The sequence below is a fragment of the Galeopterus variegatus genome, unplaced genomic scaffold (assembly GCF_000696425.1).
Source record: "Galeopterus variegatus unplaced genomic scaffold, G_variegatus-3.0.2 Scaffold160, whole genome shotgun sequence".
Lineage (NCBI taxonomy): Eukaryota > Metazoa > Chordata > Mammalia > Dermoptera > Cynocephalidae > Galeopterus > Galeopterus variegatus.
Genome location: NW_007726271.1, coordinates 547,546 through 571,906, shown reverse-complemented (window position 1 = coordinate 571,906; position 24,361 = coordinate 547,546). Strand labels below are relative to the sequence as shown.

The window sequence follows — 24,361 nt, the reverse complement described above, 5'->3', positions numbered from 1 at the left end:
GTGCACTTCTTTTTTTTTTTTAAAGAGTTTTAATACAGGATTAGATTCTTCTAACCATCACCACAAGATCCAAAACAGTTTCCTCACCCCAAAAACCCCTCATGTTGTCCCATTTTAGTTGCTTTTTTTCCCCGTACCTAACCCCAGACAACCATCTGTTCTCTGTTGCTATAGTTTTGCCTTTTCCAGAATGTCATATAAATGGACTTATATTGTCTATAGACTTTTGAGACTGGCTTTTTTCATTCAGCATGATGCCTTTGAGAGTTATCCAGGTTGTCAAGTCTATCAACAGTTTGTTTCTATTTATTGCTGAGCAGTATTCCATTGTATGGATGTACCAGTTCATTTCTCTGGTCACCTGTCAGGATTCATTTGGATTGTTCTAATTCTTTTTTAAAATATTGAGTTTATAAGTTGTTTTTTAACTTTCAAAGTCAAGTAATACATACTTATCATGGAAAAATTGGGAAATAGATAAAAGTTGGAAAAAAATTATCCCCACCCAAACTACCTCTGTTAACATTTAGTCATATTTCTTTTCAGTCTTTTTTCCCATGCATGCAATTTTTTAGCTTATGGCTATATTAGTGTGATTCTATTCTTTATATACTTTTTTATAATTTATTATTATTATGTTAAAAAACATAACAAGAGCTTCTATCTTAGCAAATTTTTAAGTGTGTAGTACAGTAGTGTTAACTATATACACATTGCTGTACAGCAGATCTGTAGAACTTTTTCATCTTGCCTGGCTGAAACTTTATACCCATTAAACAGCAATTCCCCATTTCCTCTCCTCCTCCAGCCCCTGGCAGCCATCATTCTACTTTTTCTTTCTATGAGTTTGACAACTTTAGATATCTCATATAAATGGAATCATGCAGTATTTGTCCTATTATGACTGGCTTATTTCACTTAGCATAATGTCCTCAAGATTCATCCACGTTGTTGCATAGCATCATATACTTTTGTATTCTGCATTTTTCCATGTTTAATTATGAAGAATGTATATAACATATATAACATATATAGTTTTAAAAAGAATATAAAGCAAACACTAGTGTAACCATCCCTGAAATTAAGCAATGGAGTATTGCAAGTGTCCTAAGCTTCTTGTATGTCCTCTCCCCATCATAGCACCTTCCTTTTACCAAGGGTGATCATTAACCTAACTTTGGTGATAGTTATTCCCTTGTTTTGCTTTATAGTTTTCCAACCTATGTATATTCTTTAAGCAATATCATTTAGTTTTGACTCTTTTTGAACTTTGTGGACTCCTTTTTTTCATTTTCTGTTATAAGTATTTGCTCTTGCCCTGTGATGATAAACCTTCATAAAGATACTTTCTCTCAGCCACATAGAATTCTGATGAATGATCATACAGTACTTTATGTATCCATTTTCCAATTTAGGTTTTTTCTGATTTTCACTGTTGGACATAATATTATAGTAAATGTCTTTCTACATAAAGCCTTCTTTGTAGTTAGGATTCTTTGGATAGTATCATGAAGAGTATGAGTTTTTAAGGCTTTGATATATATTGCTAAATTGCTTACAGAGTTTTACAATTTATGCTGTAATGAAGCCCAATTGTCCTTGCGCCAGCTGTGAGGGTTTTTCACTCCTCCCCCCAAATAAAACACGTAAGGGAATTTGGTGGTTGAAAAAGACTACTTTATCTTATCTTGCATTTCTGAGGCGGAATGTATCCCTTTATGTTTAATGATTGGTCTTCTTTTTTTGTTGGCTTTGTTCAAGTTTGTGTTGCGTAAGTCAGTTTCTTAAATAATGGTTAATGTGACCTTGTGGCCAATTCTTTTATTTTTCCAGATGTAGGTGCAAAAAACTACAGGCATCTCTGTGCTGTTTATTACAACAAGAATCCTGGGTTTGAGATAATCCATGGGCTGCTGGACAGAATTATGCAGCTGCTCAATGTGCCTCCTGGTGAAGATAAGGGGGGATATGTGATCAAAGCATCAGAAGGTAAGATACGTCAGCCAAATCCAGAGTTAGTGGTAATGTAATGAGGAGGCTAAGTCCTGTTTTTGAAAAAATTTTTTTCTCATTTGAGAATATGCAGACAAAGGGAGATAGAGCTTTATTTCAAATAATTGTTAGTATTTTCCACAAAATATCCCTTTCTCCTCCAGCATTTTAAGAAAATGCTTTTCAGAACTCTCCTAAGTGCTATACAGTATACTTTTGTTCCAACTGAGCTATGGTAACCTATAGTTACTGGCACCTTCAAGCCACCAGCACCGTGGTGAACCCAGAATTCCAGACTGGAAACTGAGAAGACATAAAGTGATGGTTTTCTCTCAAAAGCCACTTGTCTGAAGCCTTTAAGGAAAAAAAGAAACCTCAAAAGTTATTCTGAAAGACTTCACACGTTAATCAAGCCATAAAGTTGACTGAGCAAGGGTGGGAATCCTCCTGTATAAAAGCCCAAGTGTAGTAAAATCTTTGTCAGAGACTTTAAGTTGGGCTAACTAAATGTATATATACTCCTAACATGCCAGTTTCTCACTGACTGTCCATTGAATTCTGAATTTTTGCTTTTCATATCCCTATAGCTTGAATCTAACTTTATTTTGTTAGGCAAGAGGTCCGGAAACAACTTGAAAGAAATATTTCACCACTTATTCCTACTGTTTACCTCACTGTTTTTTATAACTATATTTGGCATCTTAAATTTCTAACAGAACGTTCATTTTTAACATGTTAGTTAGCAGTTATTTCTAGTGGCATGAAGTTTGGTGGGGAAATATTTTTGGTTTTTGCTTATATTTATTTTTCTTAGTCCTCAGATGTTGTTTTTGTTGTTGGTTGCTTGTTATAATTTTTGTTTTTATTTTTATTTTGAAACTTCTTTGAAAATAACCCGGAAATGTATCAGTTTTTTTAGGTAGAAGATGTGTGGGCATATCTTCCTTTAAAAAATAAAACAAAATTGAGAGATTAAATAATGCAGGGAGTTACTGTTTTTTTAATCCATTTGTCATTAGAAATAGTCCAATGAAGACATGCACTGTGCTTCTAGAATTCTGAAGTGTTAGATCTGGATCCTGGAGTTTGCCCAGTCCAATTTCCTGGTTTTGCAAGTGAGGGAAATGAGGGTAGGCAAGTTAAGTGAGTTGAGCTGGGTCATGTATATAGATCCCAAGACTCCTGCCTCCCCGTGTTCTTTGCACAAGGCCACATTACCTGCCTTCGTAGTGCCTTTATGTGCTCAGTCACTAGTTTACCACCTAGGATTCGGCTCTTAGACCTGGTCATCCAGCAACCTGTAAGCAGATTTGAAACATTTCTTCCTTCTATGCAAAGTCTTTTCTCAGAAATCTTACTTCACAAACAGGTTAACTGGATAAAAATTAGTTCCCTGAAGCAGATTGTGCCATGTAAGTGAGGTTTAATTTATTTCTTACTTGAAAGGTTGCAAAGAGCTGGAATGGTAACTCGGAGCATAATTTGTTGTGGATATAATGCTTTATGTAACTTTTATATTAATGATATTTGTATAAACCAATGTCCTAATATTGTGGCTCTCCTGCCTCAATCAGTTGCTTAGATTTTTATGTCTCAGAAGAATCTGAGTTTCTAATAATGAGGCAGACTTCAAGAAGACAAAGATAGGACACGACCCTGCTGCCAAGGAACCTGCTCAGGAAAAGACCAAGTGCTTTGAGGTTCCAAAAAGGGATAGAGTGCAACTTCTCGAGAAAAACATTAGTGAGTTTCTGCAAAATGACATGGAACTTTGGAGGCATAGGTGCAGACAGGGGAAGCAAGGCAAACCACATGAGCAAAACTGAAAATGATGGGAAATGCAGGCTGTCTGTGTGCCGAGCAGCAGGGAGTATAGCTTGGTTTGACTATAGGGTGAGGAAGGAGCTTGGGTTAGGGTGACAATATTTAGAGTCCTGAATGCTCAAAAAGGGAGTTTCACCTACTTACAAGAAAAGTACTGAAGCTTCCTCTTCCTTTTTTTTTTTTTGTAAAAAGCAAGTGAGTGATATTAGATCTGTAGTTTAGAGGGATTCATCTGGCAACGATATATGGGTTGGGTGGCATTAAGAGTAGGGGTGAAGGGAATGGTGGGAAGGTGTTACAGTATATTTTAGAGCAGTGAGAGTGAGGACTTGAACTTGAATGAAAGTCATGGCTATAAGAAGGAAAAGACTGATTTAGGAAATGTAGGAGGGTAGAGGCTACATACTTCAGCATTTGGAAAATGTGATATGTGCCACTTGGAACATTTTATGATAGAGCTATTTTGTGTTGATCTCTTTTTTTAAAGTCAGATCTTTATCATTCTGAACTTAAGACATTGTTTTTTTTTTTTAATTTATTTTTTTTATTATTATTTTTTACATTCAAAGGTGATGTTGTGGAGCAGTGGGAGGGGCCGGGGGTAGAGGGGTAGGGAAATGGAGGTGAAGGTGGGGAGGTGGGGCTGGCCTACAGGCAGCTCCTTCACTGGCCTGCTTACGGAGGGTGGGGATGGGGAGGAGGCCCACATGACACAGGAGACAGGGGCTTTCTGGCAGTGGCTTGGTCATCACCGGGCTGGATGTGGACATGGTGGGGCATGGCTGAGGCCTTTGGCCCTCCACCTCTACCCTGGCTCAGGGGGCCAGGGGGGCTTCTGGCTCTTTTATGATTTGTAGGTGTTCCTTGGTGGTGTTAGGCCTTTACTGATTAATATCAAAACTTTGTCTCTGATCTGTGGGGTTTTTGTGTTGTCTTTCACTTTGTGTTGGCTTATTAGCTACCCCCACCACTTAAACACTGCACTGGAACTAATTCATTGTCCTTTGCTTACTTCTAAAATGAGGGAACTTCCTGTGGGGACCAGCACTTGAACCCTGTGGTTGAGCTAAGTTGCTGCTTTGCTGCAGATTCCCTGGGGAAGGCTTTTTATGCAGCTCAGGTTTTAATTGTTGATCTTTTAAATACTTCTGGGTCTTGTGAGGTCCAATACACCTGGGTTGTGTGGAAACTCTGGTCTGGGCCTGAGTCTTTTCAGCGAACTGCACCCCCTGCAGATCTGTACTCCTGACTGAGTGGGCCTGTGCTGATTGGAGGGCAGATCAGCTGTCTGTGCTGTGCCCCACTGTTCCCCTGTGGGTCAGTCTCCTCTACCTCCTGCCCTCCAAACACTTCCCATGGGGTGGGCCATGCACCAGTTCCTTGTAATGACTCACCGACCTCTGGCTCCTTTTTTCAGTTGTCTGTGGCCTCTCACTCCTGTGTGGGTCTATGGGAATCCTGTCAGTGGTCTTGCTGGCCTGGGGTCCAACAAAGCCCTCTTCTCCCCTGCAGTCTCCAAGCATCTTCACACAAAGGGCATAACTGGTTTTTGCCAGCTCTTGCTCCGTGTGCTCACCAGCGCAAGCTGTGAAATGGCTGGACCTAGAAACGGTCAGAATAGTCCCTTCTTTTTTTCTTCACAGCTTCTCCCACCTTCATGAACTCTGTAGGTCTCCCCTCCTCTTCGCTTGAGATCTAGCGGCCTCAGCTTGGCAGTCATTGCTTTTTTAATAGTTGGAAATCTGTCAATTGTGGGAGAGAGTGATGCTGGGGACTGTCTATTCTGCCATTTTAAAGTTTTCATATCTATGAAATGTCCAAGATTTATGAATTTGAGAGGCTTTCATCCAACTTCTGTATACACATGGGTGGACTGGATCAGTACATATTTCAGTACATCTAAGTGGCATTTTTTGAAAGGGGGCAGAATATTTACTTTCACTGTCCCTGTTACCATCATTGACTACATCAATGTCCCTCTAGTCCTGGGCATGCACCTAGTTTGGAGTGCTTTTTTCTCTGAATGCTTTCTGTAAGAGCCATCAAGCCAAAGAGAATTAGTGTCATTGTAAATAATGGTTCCTCATTTCTCATAGGGATTTCTAAGCCTATTTTGATTATTTCATAACAAATATGATTATCTTCTTTTATGGTTAAAGAAATCAATGTCAAAAGAAGTGGCTTGTCAAAATAAGTCAGTAGCAAAGCCAGTGTTCTTCATCTAATGTATATGTGCACACGTACATACATACCACAACCAAGGAACAGAATTGTTTTCCCGAGAAGTAAATCTGCAGACATAGGAATATTTGGTTGCTGGGATGTGTTTAGGTACATCATTCCTTAAATTTATTGCTATTTCATGTACAGATTTTTCTGCTCTTTAAGAAAAGGTCTTCATGGTATCATAGAGTAGAAACAGATTAAGATCTACTGTTACCTGCCATTCTTGGTTACTGAGTTGTCTTCTATTACTCTGGCATGTGGTTTACTTTTTAATAATTAAAAATCCCTGATGGCTTTGCAGTTATAATTAAGCTAAGTCTGTTCACCAGAGATTCCTGCTGAAGTCAGTAATATTGGCAGTTATACCTAATTTCTTTCTGTCCTTTTTAATGTATGCTTCCAAGCTTCCTTTTGTACTGCTTTGTTTGGTGGGGCGTGGAACAGAACTTGATTCCACTTTGAGAGACTTGGCCCTGTCTGTTATAAGAGAAATCTGGAAACTCATATGATTAATCATTGCATAGATCCCAAGGAGTTGTGTTGACATTGGAGACTAACCTTGTTTGTTATGCAGGCAGCAGCCCTCTGCAGCAGATGAAGTGTCTGCAGAAACACTCATAAAGCCTATGACTGTAGCCAGAGTGAAAAGCCATGGTCGCTCATTCTTACATATTTTTCATTTGAAATCATAAGAGCACCCTTGCAATTAAGACCATAAAGTGAGATCAGACATCAGGTTGATGAGAGAATAAGGTCAATGTGGAGTGAAAAAATAAAGAACCTTTAACTTTTTACAGCAGACTGCAGAGTATTTTAAGGGTTTCGAAGCATTAAACTCAGAATTTTTTAGTGGCATTTGATCAGATTATTATAGCGTAATGTATATACTCTTTTTCAGGCTTCTTCTCCTTTGTTTTTGTGGTTTGTTGCAAACTAAATTATGTATGTTAAGATACATTTATCCTTTTCACAAACCACTTCAGGGCAAGGAAAATTCTCAACATTTTTGTGTTTAGAGCAGTTATGTGGTTGCTGGGCAAATCAGTGGCAAAAGTAATTTCTTGTAGAACGTAGTGGGCTTTGTGTGCAACTGGCTGCATTGACTTGATCATGTGGTATTTTCTCCCTTTAGCTTGTTACCTATTTCAGCTTTGATTATTTAGTGTTCTACAAAAAACTTCAATTTAACTTGAGACAAGATCCCTGATGGAGAGAGAAGTATTAGACCATTAGTTTTGACAATTCCAGTTTTTATGCTGCTCAGAATTTATTTTGTGTGAAATGAAAAATAATCTTGTAAGTAATACGCACATTTAATCCTACACCATATGTACACATAGTGGTTATTTAGGTACCTTCTGTTACAGTAACACCTAATGATCATTGACTTGACCTGCAGGTCATGACCTTTTTCCCCTTTCAGGACACCTGTGAAAGATTTCAGATGCTAAAAAATATGGGTGAAATTGTGATGTTTCTCTGGTTGTCACACTGGTTTTTAGTGTAATATGAGCTTGGAAATATATGAGAAAAATATCTCTTGAACAACTTGTTGAAGTAAAAGTGTTCAATTTGTGATTTGATTTACAAAACATTCTGGACTGTGATAAAGGGATATCTGTCTAGTACATTCACATTTAGTTACCATCGACAAAGACATTGTTCTGTTAAGGCATCAGGATAAAAAAGTGTTTGGAAGTTTTTGAACTACTGATATTATTACTCTGGTAAAAACAGTCTTTATTCCTCTGGTTCTCTACCTTGTCTTTGAGGCAAGCTCTCAAATACTACCATTTTTGTTAGCTGCTTTGAAGGATTTAAGACTCAAGCAATATTAAGCAAATGAGCGGTAATTATCACACAGCTGGAGCAGCAGCATACCAGAGGGGCCCAGTGTGTACAAAAGCTTCAGCAACTGTCACATGACTCACTTGCCCGGTCTTGTTTTTGAGCATTTTTATTGTTATTGCCTCACCCTCTCCTATATGAACAAGGGAAAGTTCTCTCCACTCAAGTTCACTTAACTTTTTTTGGCGGGCTGGGGGTGTTTTGATACTTACCTGACATTTCAGTACTCAGCAAATTGGAGTACTCGAATATATCAAGTCCCACAGTGAATGGCTTTGTCAGCTCAATATTCCATCTGATAAATATTGTTGTAACACAGGGTTTCTCAGCCTTTGTTTATTATCTCTTCCCTAAGGACCTTTTGTAGACGTTGTTTTCTTAATTGCCCCTCCATGAAATTTTAATACCACGGATAATACTATATATGTATTATGTACTTTATGTATAGCTGTGCTGTATACATAGAAAAAATAAGTGTAAAGCTTCTTTTTATTCAATGCAGGGTTAACAATGACTAAACAAATTTTTAGGTTAAAAGTTAAATTTAAAAACTATTAATATTTAACATTATAATTAAGTTTTAATGTTATTTATTTACCTGTATAAATTGTGGTGTATCAAATTCTATATACCAATTAGCAAATTTGTATAAATACATAATTACAGTAATCAAAAATGTTAAAAATCATTCAAACTTATTTTTCCACAAAAGTAAAACAATTGAAAAAATTAAATTAACTTCTTAAAAATAATTTTTGTGCATTTAACTTTTAACTTTTTATTGTCAACTTTTTTTTCAGTACTTGATATAATTAATGATGTGTTGAATAACTTTTTGAATTAAAAAATAAAATGTAAACTATTTTTATTTAATTTGCAATGTCTAAGCCACACATGAAAGCTCTCAGGATTAAACATAAACAATATCCACACGGCAGTCAAATGACAGCCCTTAGGCATGTGCAGGCTACCTCTCAATGTGACTTCAAGATCAGGCAGTTAGTAGAGTCTTCCAGTCACAGCCATCTATTGCCATAGTTTTTTAGCACTGTTCCTGCAAACATTTGCAATATCTTCCATATCAATGCTTGTATGATACCCAAGAAAATCCAATGAGAGGATCTGAATAGGAAGGAGTAAGATTTTTGCTAAGTATGGGGCTCAGCTTTGGAGGGCCACAAACCATTGTAATATATATTTTTTATTATATATTCCCATTCTCCATTAACCAATTTTCACCCCTGTTGAAAATGCATGCTATAATAGAATACATGCTTTGGAGTTATTTTAAGTCAGTTATATGTACTGAACAAATAGAGAAAGAAAGAGATTTTATTTACCACATGGTACTCCGTTTTTTTCTGCCTACAAACTAGACGTTGGCTTCTACTATCCTGGAGAAGAGGACGCCATGGCCCAAATACAAAGAGATGTAAAAGAAGATCATTTTCAGATTGTAATCTTTCAAGGGCTCAGGTTCTGAAAGTTTAAAGGTCTTTTAGAGTGATTTTGACTACTCAGATTGTATCTTATAGATATGACAGCTTACTTCCCACTGGTAGCGGTAATTTTACACATTGCTCAACATTTAGCAGCACCTGGTTTGGGCAAATTGCTGTGTGCTGCAGCATATTGGTTAAGAACCACTGTCCTGTGAATTCCTAGTGAATGATGTGTTCTGGTAAGCTAACTGTCACCCCTCTAAGTGGCCAGTCCAGCTTTAATCCAGAAGGACTAACAGGATGGATAGATGGGTGGATGGAAAAGTAGATAAACATATGAATAAATCCCTAGGTAGGGATGATAAATGTGGAGTGTTCTGCTGAGCACATGGCCACTCAGAATAAAGGCCTTATTTCCCTGGAGCACTTACTATGGCTTTGGTATGACAGAAAAAAACTTTCATCTTGCTTAAGCCATTGCTATTTGGGGTTTTCTTTCTCAAGAATGAAACTGATCCTAACTTACAAGTTATATTTTAATTTCTACCTATCTGAACTCCTTGGCAGTATTAAGATGCTACCCAGTTCTAAGATAACCAAATCAAGTTTCAAGCTAACTTCTTCTAAGTCATTTTAAAATGAAGTCTTAGTAAATCATTCAGTCTCAATTATTTTCTCCCCACTCCCCCAGTTGTTGTAATCCTTTACTTTTGAACACATTCATTTGGCTCTCTCTTGCACACATATGCAGTGATTTCCTGGACACACTTGTGTCTTATTGCCTTTAAGGCTATTGTTAATAACCATTGGCAGTTTGCATTTTTACAGCCAGCGAAGACATTGGCCATTCCCAGGGAATACATAATAGAGGACCGGCTTTTAAAATGTCTTCTGGGTTCCCACTTACATTATAAGCTACTTAAAAAAAAAAGTTTACATACTTCCAAATAAGATTTGAACAGAGGGTTCCCTGTCTTTAAAAAAAGTTTGAAACTTACAGAGAATCAGGAAGTTTATAAATGCTGTAGTGATGATGATTAGACATTTTTACTCTTTTCTTTACAGCTTACTTTCAATTGCTTTTCTTTTACGTGCCATGATTAGGAGAATCTAAAATTTTAGTAATACAAAGTCATCATATCACATAGAGGTGGTACATTGTGAGTCTGGAAATGATTGATATCTACCCAGCTACTCATAAGTCAGCAATTAGATGTCAGGTTTGAGATGTTCTCTAGCTCCAGTTGCATGGGAACACCAGGTACTTCAGAGCATCTGACACTTTTGGATAGTAGAAAGTTAAAAGTAATTATTTTTCATGAACACTGATTTAAAAAGGAAAGTCTGCCAAAACACTGATGATTCAGCTCATATTTCTTAAGTTCTCTTGGGTAATTTGAAAGTGATATGATAAAGCAGTGTTTTTTTTTTGTCTGTCTTACAAGTTTCTAAAATTCTCTTACACTACTATCTTAATCACTCAGTGTATGATATCTGTACATTGTCAGGGTAAGTTAACAAAATGAAAAAAATGATAGGGTGTTGCATTGCCCAAAATAGCAGGAAACACTGTAATAGAGAAAAAGTATGTGTATGTATGTATTCAGGTAGGTAGATGGCTAGATAGATCTTAAGGAAGGAAACAACTTCTTTAATCTATTGGAGTGGCCTTAAGAGTATAATTGGGGGTAATTCATTTCTTTTTAAGTAGATGTGTTCAAGCAAATGAGTTTATTGAATTTATCTGTATTCAAAATGTTCTTTCCCTCTTGATATACTCACATTTAGTATTTCCTTTTCTTTCGAGGTGTAGGACTGGGACAATAATTGTTAAAAAAAGGGGGGGGGGGCAGGGATTGGAAGGAAAGTCCCTTTAAGTAACTTGTATAACTGAAGCTCCCATTTTATGTTACTTTTTTATTTTAAAAGAATCAAAAATTTATTTTTAATATCGTAAGTGCAATTCAAAGAACTTTTTCTGAATGATTTGAAAGTAAATTGCCAACCTGATGTCTCATTACCCCTGAATACTTTAGTGTGTATTTTATTTTCTACAAACAAGGACATTAATATAATCACGATGATAATCATCAAATTCAGGAGATTAACATTGATGTTAATGTTAACCACCATTTAATCCTTAGACCCTATGCGAGTTTTATCAGTTGTCTATTATAGCAAAGAATCACTCGTTCCCTTTAGCTGTCATGTCTCATTAGTCTCCTTCCTGAGACTTCTAGAATAGTCTTCCCTTGACTTTCATGACCTTGACGCTTTCAAAGATGACAGCCCACTTATTTTCTAGTGTATTCCTCATGTTTGGTTTGTGTTGTTTCTTCATTACTGTGGATTCAGGTTAGGCATGTTTTGAGGCATGTCCCAAAAGTAGTGCTAACTTCTCAGTGCATCCTACCAAACGGCACACAATTTTCATTTACTCTATAACTGATAATCTTCACTTTAGTCATTTGATTAAGGTGGTGTCTACCAAGCTTCTTTACTGTAAAGTTATTCTTTTTTCCATTATAATTAATAAATATTTCGTGGGTAAGAACTTTGAAATTATGTAAATATACTGTTCCTAGTCAGTCTTCCTATTTATTTATTTATGTCAGTATGAACTCATTACTCAATGTATTTTAACCCATTACAATCCCAGTTCATATCTGTACCTCTTTTCTCCAACAGTGGGAAACCTGGCTTCCATTATTTATTTCTTTGATGACCAATGCCCCTGTCTGTAACTAAACTCTCTTCTTTGTCGCCATCTTCTCCCCTGCATGTTTGCCCTACTCATCACTCCGAGATTCTGACTGCCCCTGCAGGGATGTCCCTGCTCACTTTTGGATGGCTCCCGTCCCCCTTGAGCTCTGACACCCTATGTCGGCTTTCTCTCCCTGATCTGGGGGTGGAGATTTCTGTCTTAGCCTCTTTGGGGCTGAACTGTTCTCGAAGAGAAGGAGAAAAAGACTTTTTATTTCAAGTCTTAAAAAGCCTTTGTCAGTAGAGAGGGTATTGTTAAAATGAAAAAGAGAAAATAATTGCATATAGTGGGACTTCTTTAGAAGGAGATGGTAATGTAGGAAATACATTTCTAGGCTCATCTTACACAGTTTCTGGCTCAGAACTGGAATCAGCCATATTTCCAAGTGGCCCTGGTTCCTTTTAGTGAGAAATCAAATTTAGGTCACAATCTGAGTGTTAAAGTTGCTCATGGCTACTGAATGAGTCATGGTTTCTAGGACTTTTTAGTATGCAAAGCTGCAGGAAACTTTTTTTTTTTTTTTAAAGAAAAAATATTGAGTTCATGTGGACATTTCCAATTCATATTCAGGATTTGAGGATTTTTATGTGAGATATTTCACTTAATATTTATAGCTCTTTTTCTTTACTTTGAAAATCTTGGTTCCTCATGAATTTACATTATTACTTATTTGCTTGCTCTGTTTATCTGTCTGTCATAATTTTAAAATAAATACACCAGTATATCAGTAACAATATAATTACCAAAAACAGTTTATGATTTATCTTCAGTTCTTACGGCCTACAAAATAAAGTATATTTAGAGAATTCTGGCTTCCACTTCTGTTCCATCCTCCACACCATTCCCTCCCTGCTTCTGTAGATTATAAATTTTATTAGTTTTCAGTTTATCCTTCTGTAGTTTGTTTTATAAATATAAACGTGTGTGGGGAGGGGAGTGGTGTGTTTACCTTCTCCATGCTCTCAACTGAGGGAGTGGTACTTTACGATCTGATTTACACTGGTACTGGAGAAAATGTTGGTGCCTACCATCTTTTCAGAGCACTTTGCTCTCAATAATCAGGTTTCCTATCCAAGGGCTTTGTTAAGAGTGATTTATTTGGGGGCAACATTTTTTTTTTCTTCTAATTTTGCTTCTGTGATTTATCTCCTCAGAATAATGAAGTCGTTCTATTGGATGCCAATATCCTTTTCTCAGTCTCTGTTTTGTTCCCTCTTTGCTTAATTGAACCAAAGGCATAGTTCAGTTTAGTAACTCCCACTGCTCAGAAACTAATAACTTATCATCTGCTACAATTTATCTAGGAAATTAGAATGTTGTTAAAAAAATCACTTTTCCATAAACATTTTCCCATTATTTACTTTTTAACGAGCAAGATTCTAGAAACCTCTAATGATTAATGCTTACTCTAATTTTTAAAAATATTATATTTATCCATAATCTGCTTTGTTTAATATTTAGAAATATATATTTTACTGTGGACTTTTGGTGCAGTGGGGATGTAGAAACTTAATTGAACATTCATTAGATATCTGTCTTCTCTAGGGTTTATTTCATCTGCTAGCACATTTCTTCCCCTCTCAGAGCCGACATTATGCTTTGTTTGGAAAGACTCCTTTCTCTTTATGTTACATCATTCCAGAAATTCAACAGATTGACATTCACTTAAAATATTCCCAATAATTTTATATAAATGATAGGCCTGCTGTTAACTTCATTGGGGTCCCAGTTGTGGTTTTGATTTTGATAAGTGAGTTTGTTTTCCACTAGTATTGAATAGCTCTGGCCTAATCTTGACCTGCTTGGGTAGTGAATGCTGTCGTTCACATATACAACTTGAGCAAACTATCACCCCTCCTGGAGATTCTTCAGAGCCGGCTCACTTGGGTTATGAGTCAGGAACATGATCTCCCCGCTGAGGATTGTTTTAGGCCAAATGTGAGGTTGGCAGCTTGTCTTCAGAACCCCAGCTCGTCCCATCTTGCAGGTGTTTTGTGTCTTAGTTGTACTGTCTTCTGTTCCTCCCTCTCCAGGACCCAGGGCCTTTTTTCTCCTTCAGAGTTACTAATACTTTGGCACTCACCTGGAAGAGAAAGATTTTTTATCTGTATTATACAAGATGAAGTCAATATAATCTTATATTAAGTTCTTGGTTCATTGCTCTTACCACTGCTGGAAGTCTGTTTAACAGTTTAATATGTAATGAACTATATGATGATTCATTGTTTTTTTTACTTGTGTAGTACTACTTTTGGAAAAGGGAAATAATTCAAGAAAGAGCAAAAAAGTAATATAAAATATTTAAAGAATAATTTGGCAAATTATGATATATAAATATAGTGGAATGTGATAAAAATGTCTTTAGACATTTTTAGATATGTGAATATAAACTAAGTTGATGATCCCAAGGTGGTATGGACACTAATTATAACAAAAGGAAAGAATACAGTGTTTGTTAAACCCTATGATACATGATAGTCAACTGTGGCATAGTAAAAATAGCACTGATGTCACTTTAACCCACATGATTAAGGACTTAATCCCTTTGTGCCAGTTTCTTCATCTGTAAAATGGGAATGATAATATCTGTCCTATCTTCACCATAGGGTTGTTGGGAGAAGCAGATGTAAGAATTTGTGCAAGTATTTTGGAATGGGCAAATCACTCCCCAGAGGAAAGTCAGAGGAGATACTAGGTCTGCCCTCAGAAAAGCAGCATTGTATAAAAGAGTCGCAGACTAGGATTTCAGATTCAAGAAGACCTCGGTTCTAATCTCAACTCTGCCGTTACCTGGCTGTATGGTTTCTTAACCTTTTTGGTATCCATTTCTCATATGTCAAATAAGGGAAAGAACAGGATTGCCTCCAAGGTCATTTCCAGTTTTAAGATTGTGCAGGAGTTTAAATTCAGAAGCAGACTGTGCCACAGATTCCAACATTTCAGCTCTTTTTCTTTGCCTGTTTTACCTTTTAGGTGGTGTCACTGTAGTACTTATTTATCAGCTCAAATAATTCTAGTCTTGTTTCAGATCTGGAGTTTATTCTTTAAGGGTGCCTGTGTTATTTGGGATTTTTAAAAAATACATTTCTGGTTTCCCTGAAAGGCTCCAGGTTTTTTCAGTATTATGTTGTGTTAGCAATATTGCAGAGCCTGCTTGGGTGCCAAGTAAGGTTAGAGGTGACAAACTGTCAGTCAGTCTTTTTACTTTCCTATTAAGTTTTGTTTATTTGTTTAATTTTAAACCAGAAGAAGTTTGCAAACATGAAATGGACAGCTTGACCAAAAGTTTAAAAACATTATGCTATAAGTCCTGTGTGTTTGTGGGCCATACACAAAGAGGGGTCATTCCAGTATCCCTTCTTCCCCTTTAGCTTGCTCTAGCCTACACTGCTACTTGCCTTGGGCAAGTCTCCTAATCTCCTTGTGCGTCGCTTTTTCCCATCTGTAACTTGCCTGTCCCACAAGGGGGTTGGCCTGGGCACTGCTGGGATCCGTTCACTGTGTTTACTGGGGATGGGAGGAAATGAGCAGAAAGCTGGGCAGGCATTGTGTTTTTTTCACTTTTATTGTTCTTTTCTTTTTCTTCTACATGCCCTACTTTTCTACTGAAATCTAATTCTGAAACTAAAACACATCTGTCATAATTAAGTATTTTAAGTTATGTTTGTTTGAAGTTAGCCAAAGGTCTCAAGTAAGTAAGCTAACTAATTGTGAAATTATGGATATAATCACATATATTCAACATTTTCATTATTTCCTTAATTAGCCCTACCACAGTCTTTCTATTATCATCCTTATTATTATTATTATTATTTACTGTGATTGTAGAAGAAGTAATAAGTTGTCCCTATTTAGTTTGAGAAATCATCCCCTTAAAGGTTTTTGTCAGGTGAAAGACTAGAAAAAACCATTTGCTTGCCCAGGAAGGCAGGGTGATACATAGCTTTTATTTTCGAAGTTGTTATTCTAAATATATCCTATGGGAGGGTATTGAAGAAATGTGAAAATTTGGGGGGAAATGACCTGAGTATTTGAGCGTCAGACAAATGTAGGATGATGGCATTATTTAGGAACAGGAGTTTTCAAAACAGACAGCGAGAGTACTTTTTAACTTAGAGTTTAAAATCCTTTTATTTTACACAAATTAATTTGAGACTGATTAAAAATTGCAATTAAACAGGTCACTTGTAAGCTCTTCCAGCATTCTGACCTCCTTCAGTTTTTGAAATGAGCATGTATATATTTAGGCTTTAGTAGATCTTATGTTTCCCTAGCATTTTCTATTTAATCATTTAGTATTTGCTTTACCAGTTAACTAAATTTTTCATAAGAAATGTTAGAAAGTCACAACCATGGAAATAAATGATAAATTTGCACAAATTAAGGTGGAAATTTTGGAGTAATGATTCTTAATATATAGTCATAAGGATATTGTGGTGATTTATAAAAGATGGTTTATTTTTGAAGATATTTCTCCATTAGTTAGAAGACTAGGTAGTCTGGGCTTTGCTGATTTCTTTTGAAGAGTAAAGCCCACAGGATCCTGTTCTCATTTGTAATGCAGAGTTTGCCATGCCCTGTCTTGATAGAAGGTTGTAGCAACACGGGCTCCCTCTTCGAGTTCCATGCTGTGGGGTTAAGTAGGTCCCAGTTCTTCCCACACGTCCAGTTGCCTTCTCTCTGAGAGTTAATGATGTCTGCAGGTGTGTTGGGATTAGCACTGTAAAGTTGTGTAAGGGGTTTTTCTTTCTTTTGATCTTCAGAAAGGGATGAAAGATGGCCATTAAACTCAAGGGATTAAGCTTTCTCTCTCTTTACAGATTTTAGGTGCCATAAATATTTCACTTCAAATGCAAGGTGAAGAATTGTATACATCTGGGGGGAAATGGGTGTTTTATATTACCAGATGGAAATTATCTCCACTTACAAATTAAATGTTTTTTGCAGAGACATTTTCTCTCAAGTGTACTAGGCTCTGAAAAAGCATTTTTGTGTTTATATCTTGGTAGTGATATTTTTCCTCTTCGTATTCCAAAGCTGTTTCCTTTCCTTTTATAAGTTAATGTTTTATGTACATTATACCGTTTTCCCCCTTGGGTTCTCTGTCATTTGTGCAAATGCATTGGTGCCCTCAAAAAACTGCTAGTTCTAGTACTTTGAAGACAGCTACCCTCAAGAATAATAGTAAGCTCACGTGTATGGTATAAGTGTATGTTCAGTTTAAGGTCTTATACTCTGTCTTCTCTCTTCTTTTAAGTCAATATTATTTAGGAATGGAAGGTGATACTGATGTGCTGGCAGCAGAGTTAGACAATTACTGTTACTACATTCTCAGAAAAACTGGTAGGAAACCAGGAGAAAGGCATATATAGGAAATGATGGTGTCAGCCCCATTCCAGTCTTCACTCTGTCACCCACACTGTCAATTTCACTCCAAAATGGAACACTAGGAATTTTTTTTTTTGTCCTTTATGGAGTTGGGAAGGGTTTGGGTATGTGGTAGCCCTAGAGTCTGCCTGCTAAATGATTAGTCCTCCCTTCTCCCCTTTGTACATAATTAGTCATTTAGAACACATTTAAAATACATTCAGTTGGCCCAATGGCTTACAGTATTTATATAATTCTGCATTTTGTATTTTGTCCCTGAATTTGGGAGTCCATGTATGGTGAAAGCTCACAATGACAATTTTTGCTGTTTACTATGCATTTGTTATATATGGACATCCCTTTTCCAGTGTTGCCTGTCCCCCTTGTATTTTGTTTTTATCTTTTTATTGTAGAAAATTTGGGTAATAAAGTACCAGATTGCAAACAGTTTCAATATATGGGTTTAAACCTCAAAACAAGCATTAGGAATGTGAAGAAAGGGAAAAGTAAAATTGTATGAGTAGATGATTTTTTTAGAGATGGGCTAAGTAAAATACCAAATGAATGAGTTGAATATTGCCAGTAGCAGGGGGTTTAAGATTAGGAATTAAGAGCTTCATGCTTGGTAACACTGTCCGACGCTCTCAGATCAGGGGTCTGCTCAGTTACTGCCTTAGGCTTCTACTTCCGTTTCTTCATAAAATTATAGGAATGACTCTTTATAAAGCTTAGTCAAACTTTGGGGCTATAATATTACTCTAAAATAAAAAAAAAGATGGGGGCAAAAAGAAACTGTGAAAGGTTTTTGGCAATGAGCAAGAGAGGGAGCTCACAAATTCTTTGATGGTCAATTAGCCAGAAAATGTGCTAAAGACTGGGTGCTGTGCTGGATTAAGGGCCCAGGAATTACCCCCAAGGTCCTCAGAGTGGTCCTGCTATTTAAGCACAGAGAGACAATTACAGACCTCGAGATGCTACAAAGAAAGGCCTTAATTAAGGAACTTACTTACACCCCAGTAAGTTTTGGAAATTAAATTCTTATTTTTGCTTAACTGATGTTTCTTTTGTCTGGGCTTCGTCATGTATTTCAACAGAGAACACTACTTTCCCAATATCTTTTTTACAACGGAAGCTGTTTTACTGTGATGGATACCAGCAAAGCTGAGAGTTTAATCAGTGTAAGGAACTAGGTGGAAAAGTGGGCTGAGAGGCTCTTTGTTCGGGAGCATTTTAGGTTGAAAATTGTAATATTTATGCATCTTGATGCACCAGTAAATTAGGGAACTCTGTTTGGGCTTAAATACATGAATAAAAGAAAACTAATGTACCTTGTAGAATTTGAATTTTAGAATTCCCATCCACAAGGCAATATGATTTTCCTTGAACTTTATGTCTCTATACACAGCTTGGTGCCCTTTCTCCAAAAGTATGTTTTTGTTTGTTGATGCAGTATAAGTAGCCTTTAGCTACCATCCAGGTCTGATTTTTCACAAGCCTAGACCCATATTTAGTTCCATTCAGATTGACTTCTTTTATTTCTGGAAAGACTCCAGTTTAAGATGCATTAGTTCTAGTTAGAGTGTTACGATCGCATTGATCTGCCTGAGTTGCAGAGCTAAACTACCCTCTTTCTGCCGACAGTGGAGATGCTCTCACCTTTGAGCTGTCTGACCTAATTGCTGCCTTAGTGGGGTGTGTCCCCTTCATTTTGGTAGTGAAGCAGTTACATGATTCACTTCTGCCTGCATAGTTTGGTTTGTACCATAAAAGTTTTAAAAAGCACTAAGTACTTAAATTTTAGTAATTTTAAGTTTTCTTTCAGTATTTCTAGTTTACATGTAATATCAGTCAAGTGGCACATGTTTTAGGTTCTCTCTGTACCCTTTGTTAACTTGAAGTCCCTGTTTGTGTGCCTCTCAATTTGTGTACATGGAGGACAAAACTTCAGCCTTGCTCTAACTGAACAGAGGAGTCAATTAGAAAATCATAAGAACTGTTTACATCAGAATCTGACCTTGTTAGAAATGAAAAATGGTAAGAAAAGTTAAAATTGTCATCACAGGTTAAAGTGTGAAGTTTTCAGCAAAGTGAAGTTTATATAGAAATCCCATTATTTGGCTTAATTTTTACATGTGGGTGGGGAGGGGAGGATTAGTACTGGATGAAAGGGCAGCTCCACTGGGAGACAGTGAAGGCCTCTGAACTAGGAACAGTTTGTACTGCTGTAGTGACTCGGAGGGGTCCATGTGCTGGGTGAGGGCTTTTAGTATCTGTATCACTTAGAATATTCTTATACTCATCATCCAGAATACCATCTACTGCTAAATACTGTTACTTACAATACTCTCATATGTTTTAAATAAAGCATAATGTGAATTTCACTTATCTTTGCTTTTCTTTGGAAAGGGAGAAAGCTGTATTTAGTGATGTAAATGTTTTCATTTGACCAAGTATCTAGCTTATTAATGAGCTAAGGTAAAAGTTTGACCCAAACTTTTGGAGAGAGGTAGAGCTGGCAACTGCAGAAGAATATAACTAAATTTTGCTAAAATGTGCTGATTCAAAAAAATTGTTTTATGAAGTAAAAATTCTAAGTTCTTATCTCTTAGGCTTTATTTTGCTAACATTGTCAGAGCTAGCACATCTGGCTTAGATTCTAAAAGAGTTTGGTTTTATGCTTCAGTAAAAATGAATCCAATCAAATTGGAATTGAAGATAGATAAAAGGAAGGATTTTTGTTTTCTTTCTTTCTTTTTTTTTTTTTTGGCAGCTGGCTGGTACAGGGATTGAACCCTGGACCTTGGTGTTATCAGCACTATGCTCTAATCAACTCAGCTAACTGGCCAGCCTCACTGTGGTAAGAGTGAGGATTTTTCAACATAGCGAGGTTATCAGGGAAGGCTTTGAACATTTCCTTTATGAGTGGCCTTTAAAAATAGGCTAGTGTCTTTAAGATAGTTTAGGTGTATTCAGATATAGTTTTGTATAAAGGGGTGCAGGTGATGTAATAAATAATCCTCAGCAATACTTACAGTTCTATGATTCTTGATTATTTGTCATTTAAAGATTTCTTTTCTTTTTAAAAATTTTTTGGGAGGTGTGGGAGGTAGTTTTGTCTTTTTTTTTTTTTTAATTTGGTGGCTGGCTGGTACAGGGGTCAAACCCTGTACCTTGGAGTTATCAGCACCACACTCTAACCAACCAGCTAGTTTTGTCTTTTAGGTTGTTTTAATTTTGACAGAGTTAAAATATGCCATCTTTATCACATTTAGTGATATTCTTACTAATGGCTCTCCATATCAGTCCAGTTTGGTTTCAGCATTATTTTATTTAATTTCCTCCTTACTCCTCTCACCAAATGTGGGTTAGTGACACAGAGCCAAATCCTTAAATGCAATTCAATGAAATTCTTGCTTTAATAGACAATAAAGCAGAATTATTTGGTTTGGAGAGATGTGAAAAACAGGCCACCTTATATTTCAATCAGGTTGCTTTAGTATTATTTAAGAATGACAATTAAAAATGATTTTCATGTCTTTCCCCAGAAATATAAACAAACATCCTTCTATGATGATTGGGAAATACATGTAATTGTCCTATGTCTCTATGGTTCTAGCTTTACAGTAGCAGGTTCCCCTCCTCTCTAGCCCACTTCTGCATTTCTTAATTATGCTGACCTTGGAGCCCTTAGAAGAGACTCAGCAGTTTACTCTTTCATAAATAATACACTCACTCTGAAGTGGCAGGCTGGAGGCTTGCAGCCCAGCTCTGCTGGGTATTTATAGTTCATGCCAGTAAATGTTTTGGTTGAATCAGTCAGGAGCTGTGGGCCTGATCCCTTTTCAAGTTGGTAGTGAGAGAAATGAGTCAGCATTTTTTTTAAACTTTGGTAGAGTACAGAGCACTGACAAACTCCTGTGACACCAGTAATTTAGTGATTATGGAGTGGGCCTACATGTTTGTTTGCTTTTAGCTCTTTAACCCTCAAGAATTGTTACTGGTTTGGTAAGCCGTATCCGTGCATCAGCACCCGGATGAAGAGAGAACTTTCTGCCTGTCTTGCAATAAATCAGGGATCAACCCAGACTTTCAAGCTGCTTAGAAAGCTCTTTTCAGAGAGGAACAGGGGTCGCTTTCTGATAACAAGGCCTGTAATGAGATGTGCGGTTCCCTGCAGCTTGCCAGTGACATGGCAGCTTGGGTTTCTCTGTGAAATAAGGTGGAAAAGAGTGACATTGTGAAGAGTAATGAATTCAGGGTAGACTTCTTACCAGCAAGTATCACCATGGAAAAACCTGTTTCACAAAGGTTCTTCCCATGCAAGTTCGTCAGTTTTACATTTCATTCTTTTCCTTTGTCCTTCTGAGGACCAGTTCCAAGTGTGGGAAGAGTTCTCCTAAGACCTCTCCTGTCTGTGCTTCGTCAGCCTCCTTCATTTCATCCTCCCTGCGTGGAGCCTGGGGATCAACAATATGGGGCCCTTGTTGTCATATATGCCCCTAATTTTTTCCTGGCAAGAGTTTCTTGGTGTAATAGCAAATACTTCTTTTTAATACTAGAAAATGTGAGGAAACACTCTCTTCATAGCCAGTGGTTTAAAGTAGAATAGTTATTTTTAAAGTTGATTACCGGCTTTTACTGTTATGTCTATTGACATTTTTGCCAGAAGAAACACTGATTTTTCTCTCTCTCTTTTTCAGGCCCTGCTTTCTTCCCAGGGCGATGTGCTGAGATATTTGCCAAGGGTCAAAGCATCGGGAAGCTCGGGGTCCTTCATCCTGATGTTATCACCAAATTTGAGTTGACCATGCCCTGCTCCTCCCTCGAAATCAATGTCGAGCCCTTTTTGTGAAGATGGGTCTCTGTTGTGTGATTCTCTTCCTGAGCATCCCTTTCTCCTTCCCTGGTGTCCTTTAGTCCTCCTCTGCAGGGAACATCCATTTGTGCTTTAATGTTTAATAAAGTAGAATTCACTGTCTGTCTCTGTGGGTAGACATTACCCTTTCCCTGATTAGGCCTGCTTGTGCAATATATGAATGTGGTGTCTGTGTATGAACCTGCATTGTTGTGTAAAAACCCTGTGGAGTGCCAGAGAAATGCACTAGCAGTGTGCAGGAGCAGTTCTGAAAGCTCCTCAGACATCAGAGCATCTTATTTCCTTACTGATGTTTTCCTTTTTGATGAAACAAGATAATTGATTAGCATGCATGTTGCCCAAGTGTGAGATAACTAAGGGTTTTAGCTTCTCTACATTTGACATGTATTCATCATTGGAAAACAATAAAATAACAGTATTTTAAGAAAATTTCTAAGAATCAATTATGGTCTAGCAGTTATGGCTTTTGAAGTCATTTTAAAGTAAAAGAAGAACCTGTATCACAATTATTCAAAATATTTGAAGGTGCGCAGGTATTTTTACTCTATCTCTGATACTTCTAGATAGAGTACATGCAACAGATCTGTTCTGCTAGAAGAGTTACAATGGACAATGTTGATATCAGTGCAATATGGACATTAGGAAACAATGAAAAACTTATTTTTGCCCTAGGCTATACATATTACTGTAATTGGTCTGTTATAAAATCATGGTTTTTAAATACTTAGTTGAGCTTTTAGTTTCTGTCTTACTTTATAGGGAGGTATTAAATTTCTGCTTCTGGGAAGCTAAGTTTCTGCCAGCCATCCTTGTCTTACAATCTAATTTTTTTTTATACTTCAATCTAGAACCTATCTCCTGAAATAGGTGCCATTTCTTGAAAGAAGCTTGGTCTAATGTTTGAGAGAACTTCCCCGTTACTACTGAGATAAGAAATAGCTAACAAAGATAGTGAGACAAGAATTATATTCATGGATCTTTTGCTGAGCCAACTACTAAGAAAAAACCCAACCATATTACAGCCTTGAATCAGGACAGTAATGTTTCACTTAGAAAGATTTGTGAACATACACATTTCCATCTAATTTTTCCCAGCTCTGTTGTAAGCAGATCCTTACAATATTTTTTAGGGGCCGGCCCGGTGGCGCACTGCTACAGTGCGCCGCTTGGGAAGCGTGGCAGCGCTCCCGCCGAGGGTTTGGATCCCACATACAGACCGGCCGCTCACTGGCTGAGCGAGGTGCGGGGGCAACACTGAGGGTTGCAATCCCGTTGCCGGTCCTGGTCCGGTACGGGCGCGACACTGAGGGTTGCGATCCGTTGCCGGTCACGAAAAAAGACAAAAAAGGAAAAAAAAAAAAAACAATATTTTTTAAATGAAGTGAGATATGCCCTTAAGAAGTAATGCATATCAAAGGGCTTATATCCAACATACATAAAGATTCCTTAAAATTTAATAATAAGAAAACAACGTATTTTTTTTTTAATGGACAAAAAAGTTGAACAAACATTTCCCAAAAGAAGATATATGAATGGACAATAGGCACATGAAGAGATGCTCAATATCATTGGTCATCAGAAAGATGCAAATAAAAACCACAATATTAGAAACACTGATCAAATTGAATATTGGTGAGACTGGAGCAAGTGGAACCTTCGTGCATTGCTATTGAGAATGTAAAATGATACAGCCACTTTGGAAGACAGTTTGGCAGCTTCTTAAAACATGAAACATATACCTTCCATCTAGCTATTGTACTTCTAGGTTTACCCATATGGCCATACAAAGGTTTTTATGCAAGTGTTCATGGTGTTATTTATAGTAGCTACAAATTGCAGTATATCCATTCTCTGGAATACGTCTCAGCAATAAGTAGGAATGAACTACTGATACTCAAAACAACGTAAATGATTTTCAAAATATTAAATTATAGTGAAAGAAGCCAGATACAAAAGACTACATGTGATTCCATTTATATAACATTCTAGAAAAGTCAAAAAGCAGATTGGCTGACGGGAGCT

General features: G+C 37.0%; 1 protein-coding gene across 1 annotated transcript in view; it reads left to right on the top strand.

Annotated features, from left to right (window-relative positions):
• Window positions 1-22,768, top strand: part of FARSB (phenylalanyl-tRNA synthetase, beta subunit) — a 75,699-nt gene extending 52,931 nt beyond the window's left edge. Inside the window, exons 16-17 of the mRNA XM_008593614.1 lie at window positions 1,834-1,989; window positions 22,164-22,768. Coding sequence (XP_008591836.1) covers window positions 1,834-1,989; window positions 22,164-22,315 — 308 coding nt within the window. The 3' untranslated portion in view covers window positions 22,316-22,768. The remainder of the gene's footprint in view (window positions 1-1,833; window positions 1,990-22,163) is intronic.
• The last annotated feature ends 1,593 nt before the right edge of the window (window positions 22,769-24,361 follow it).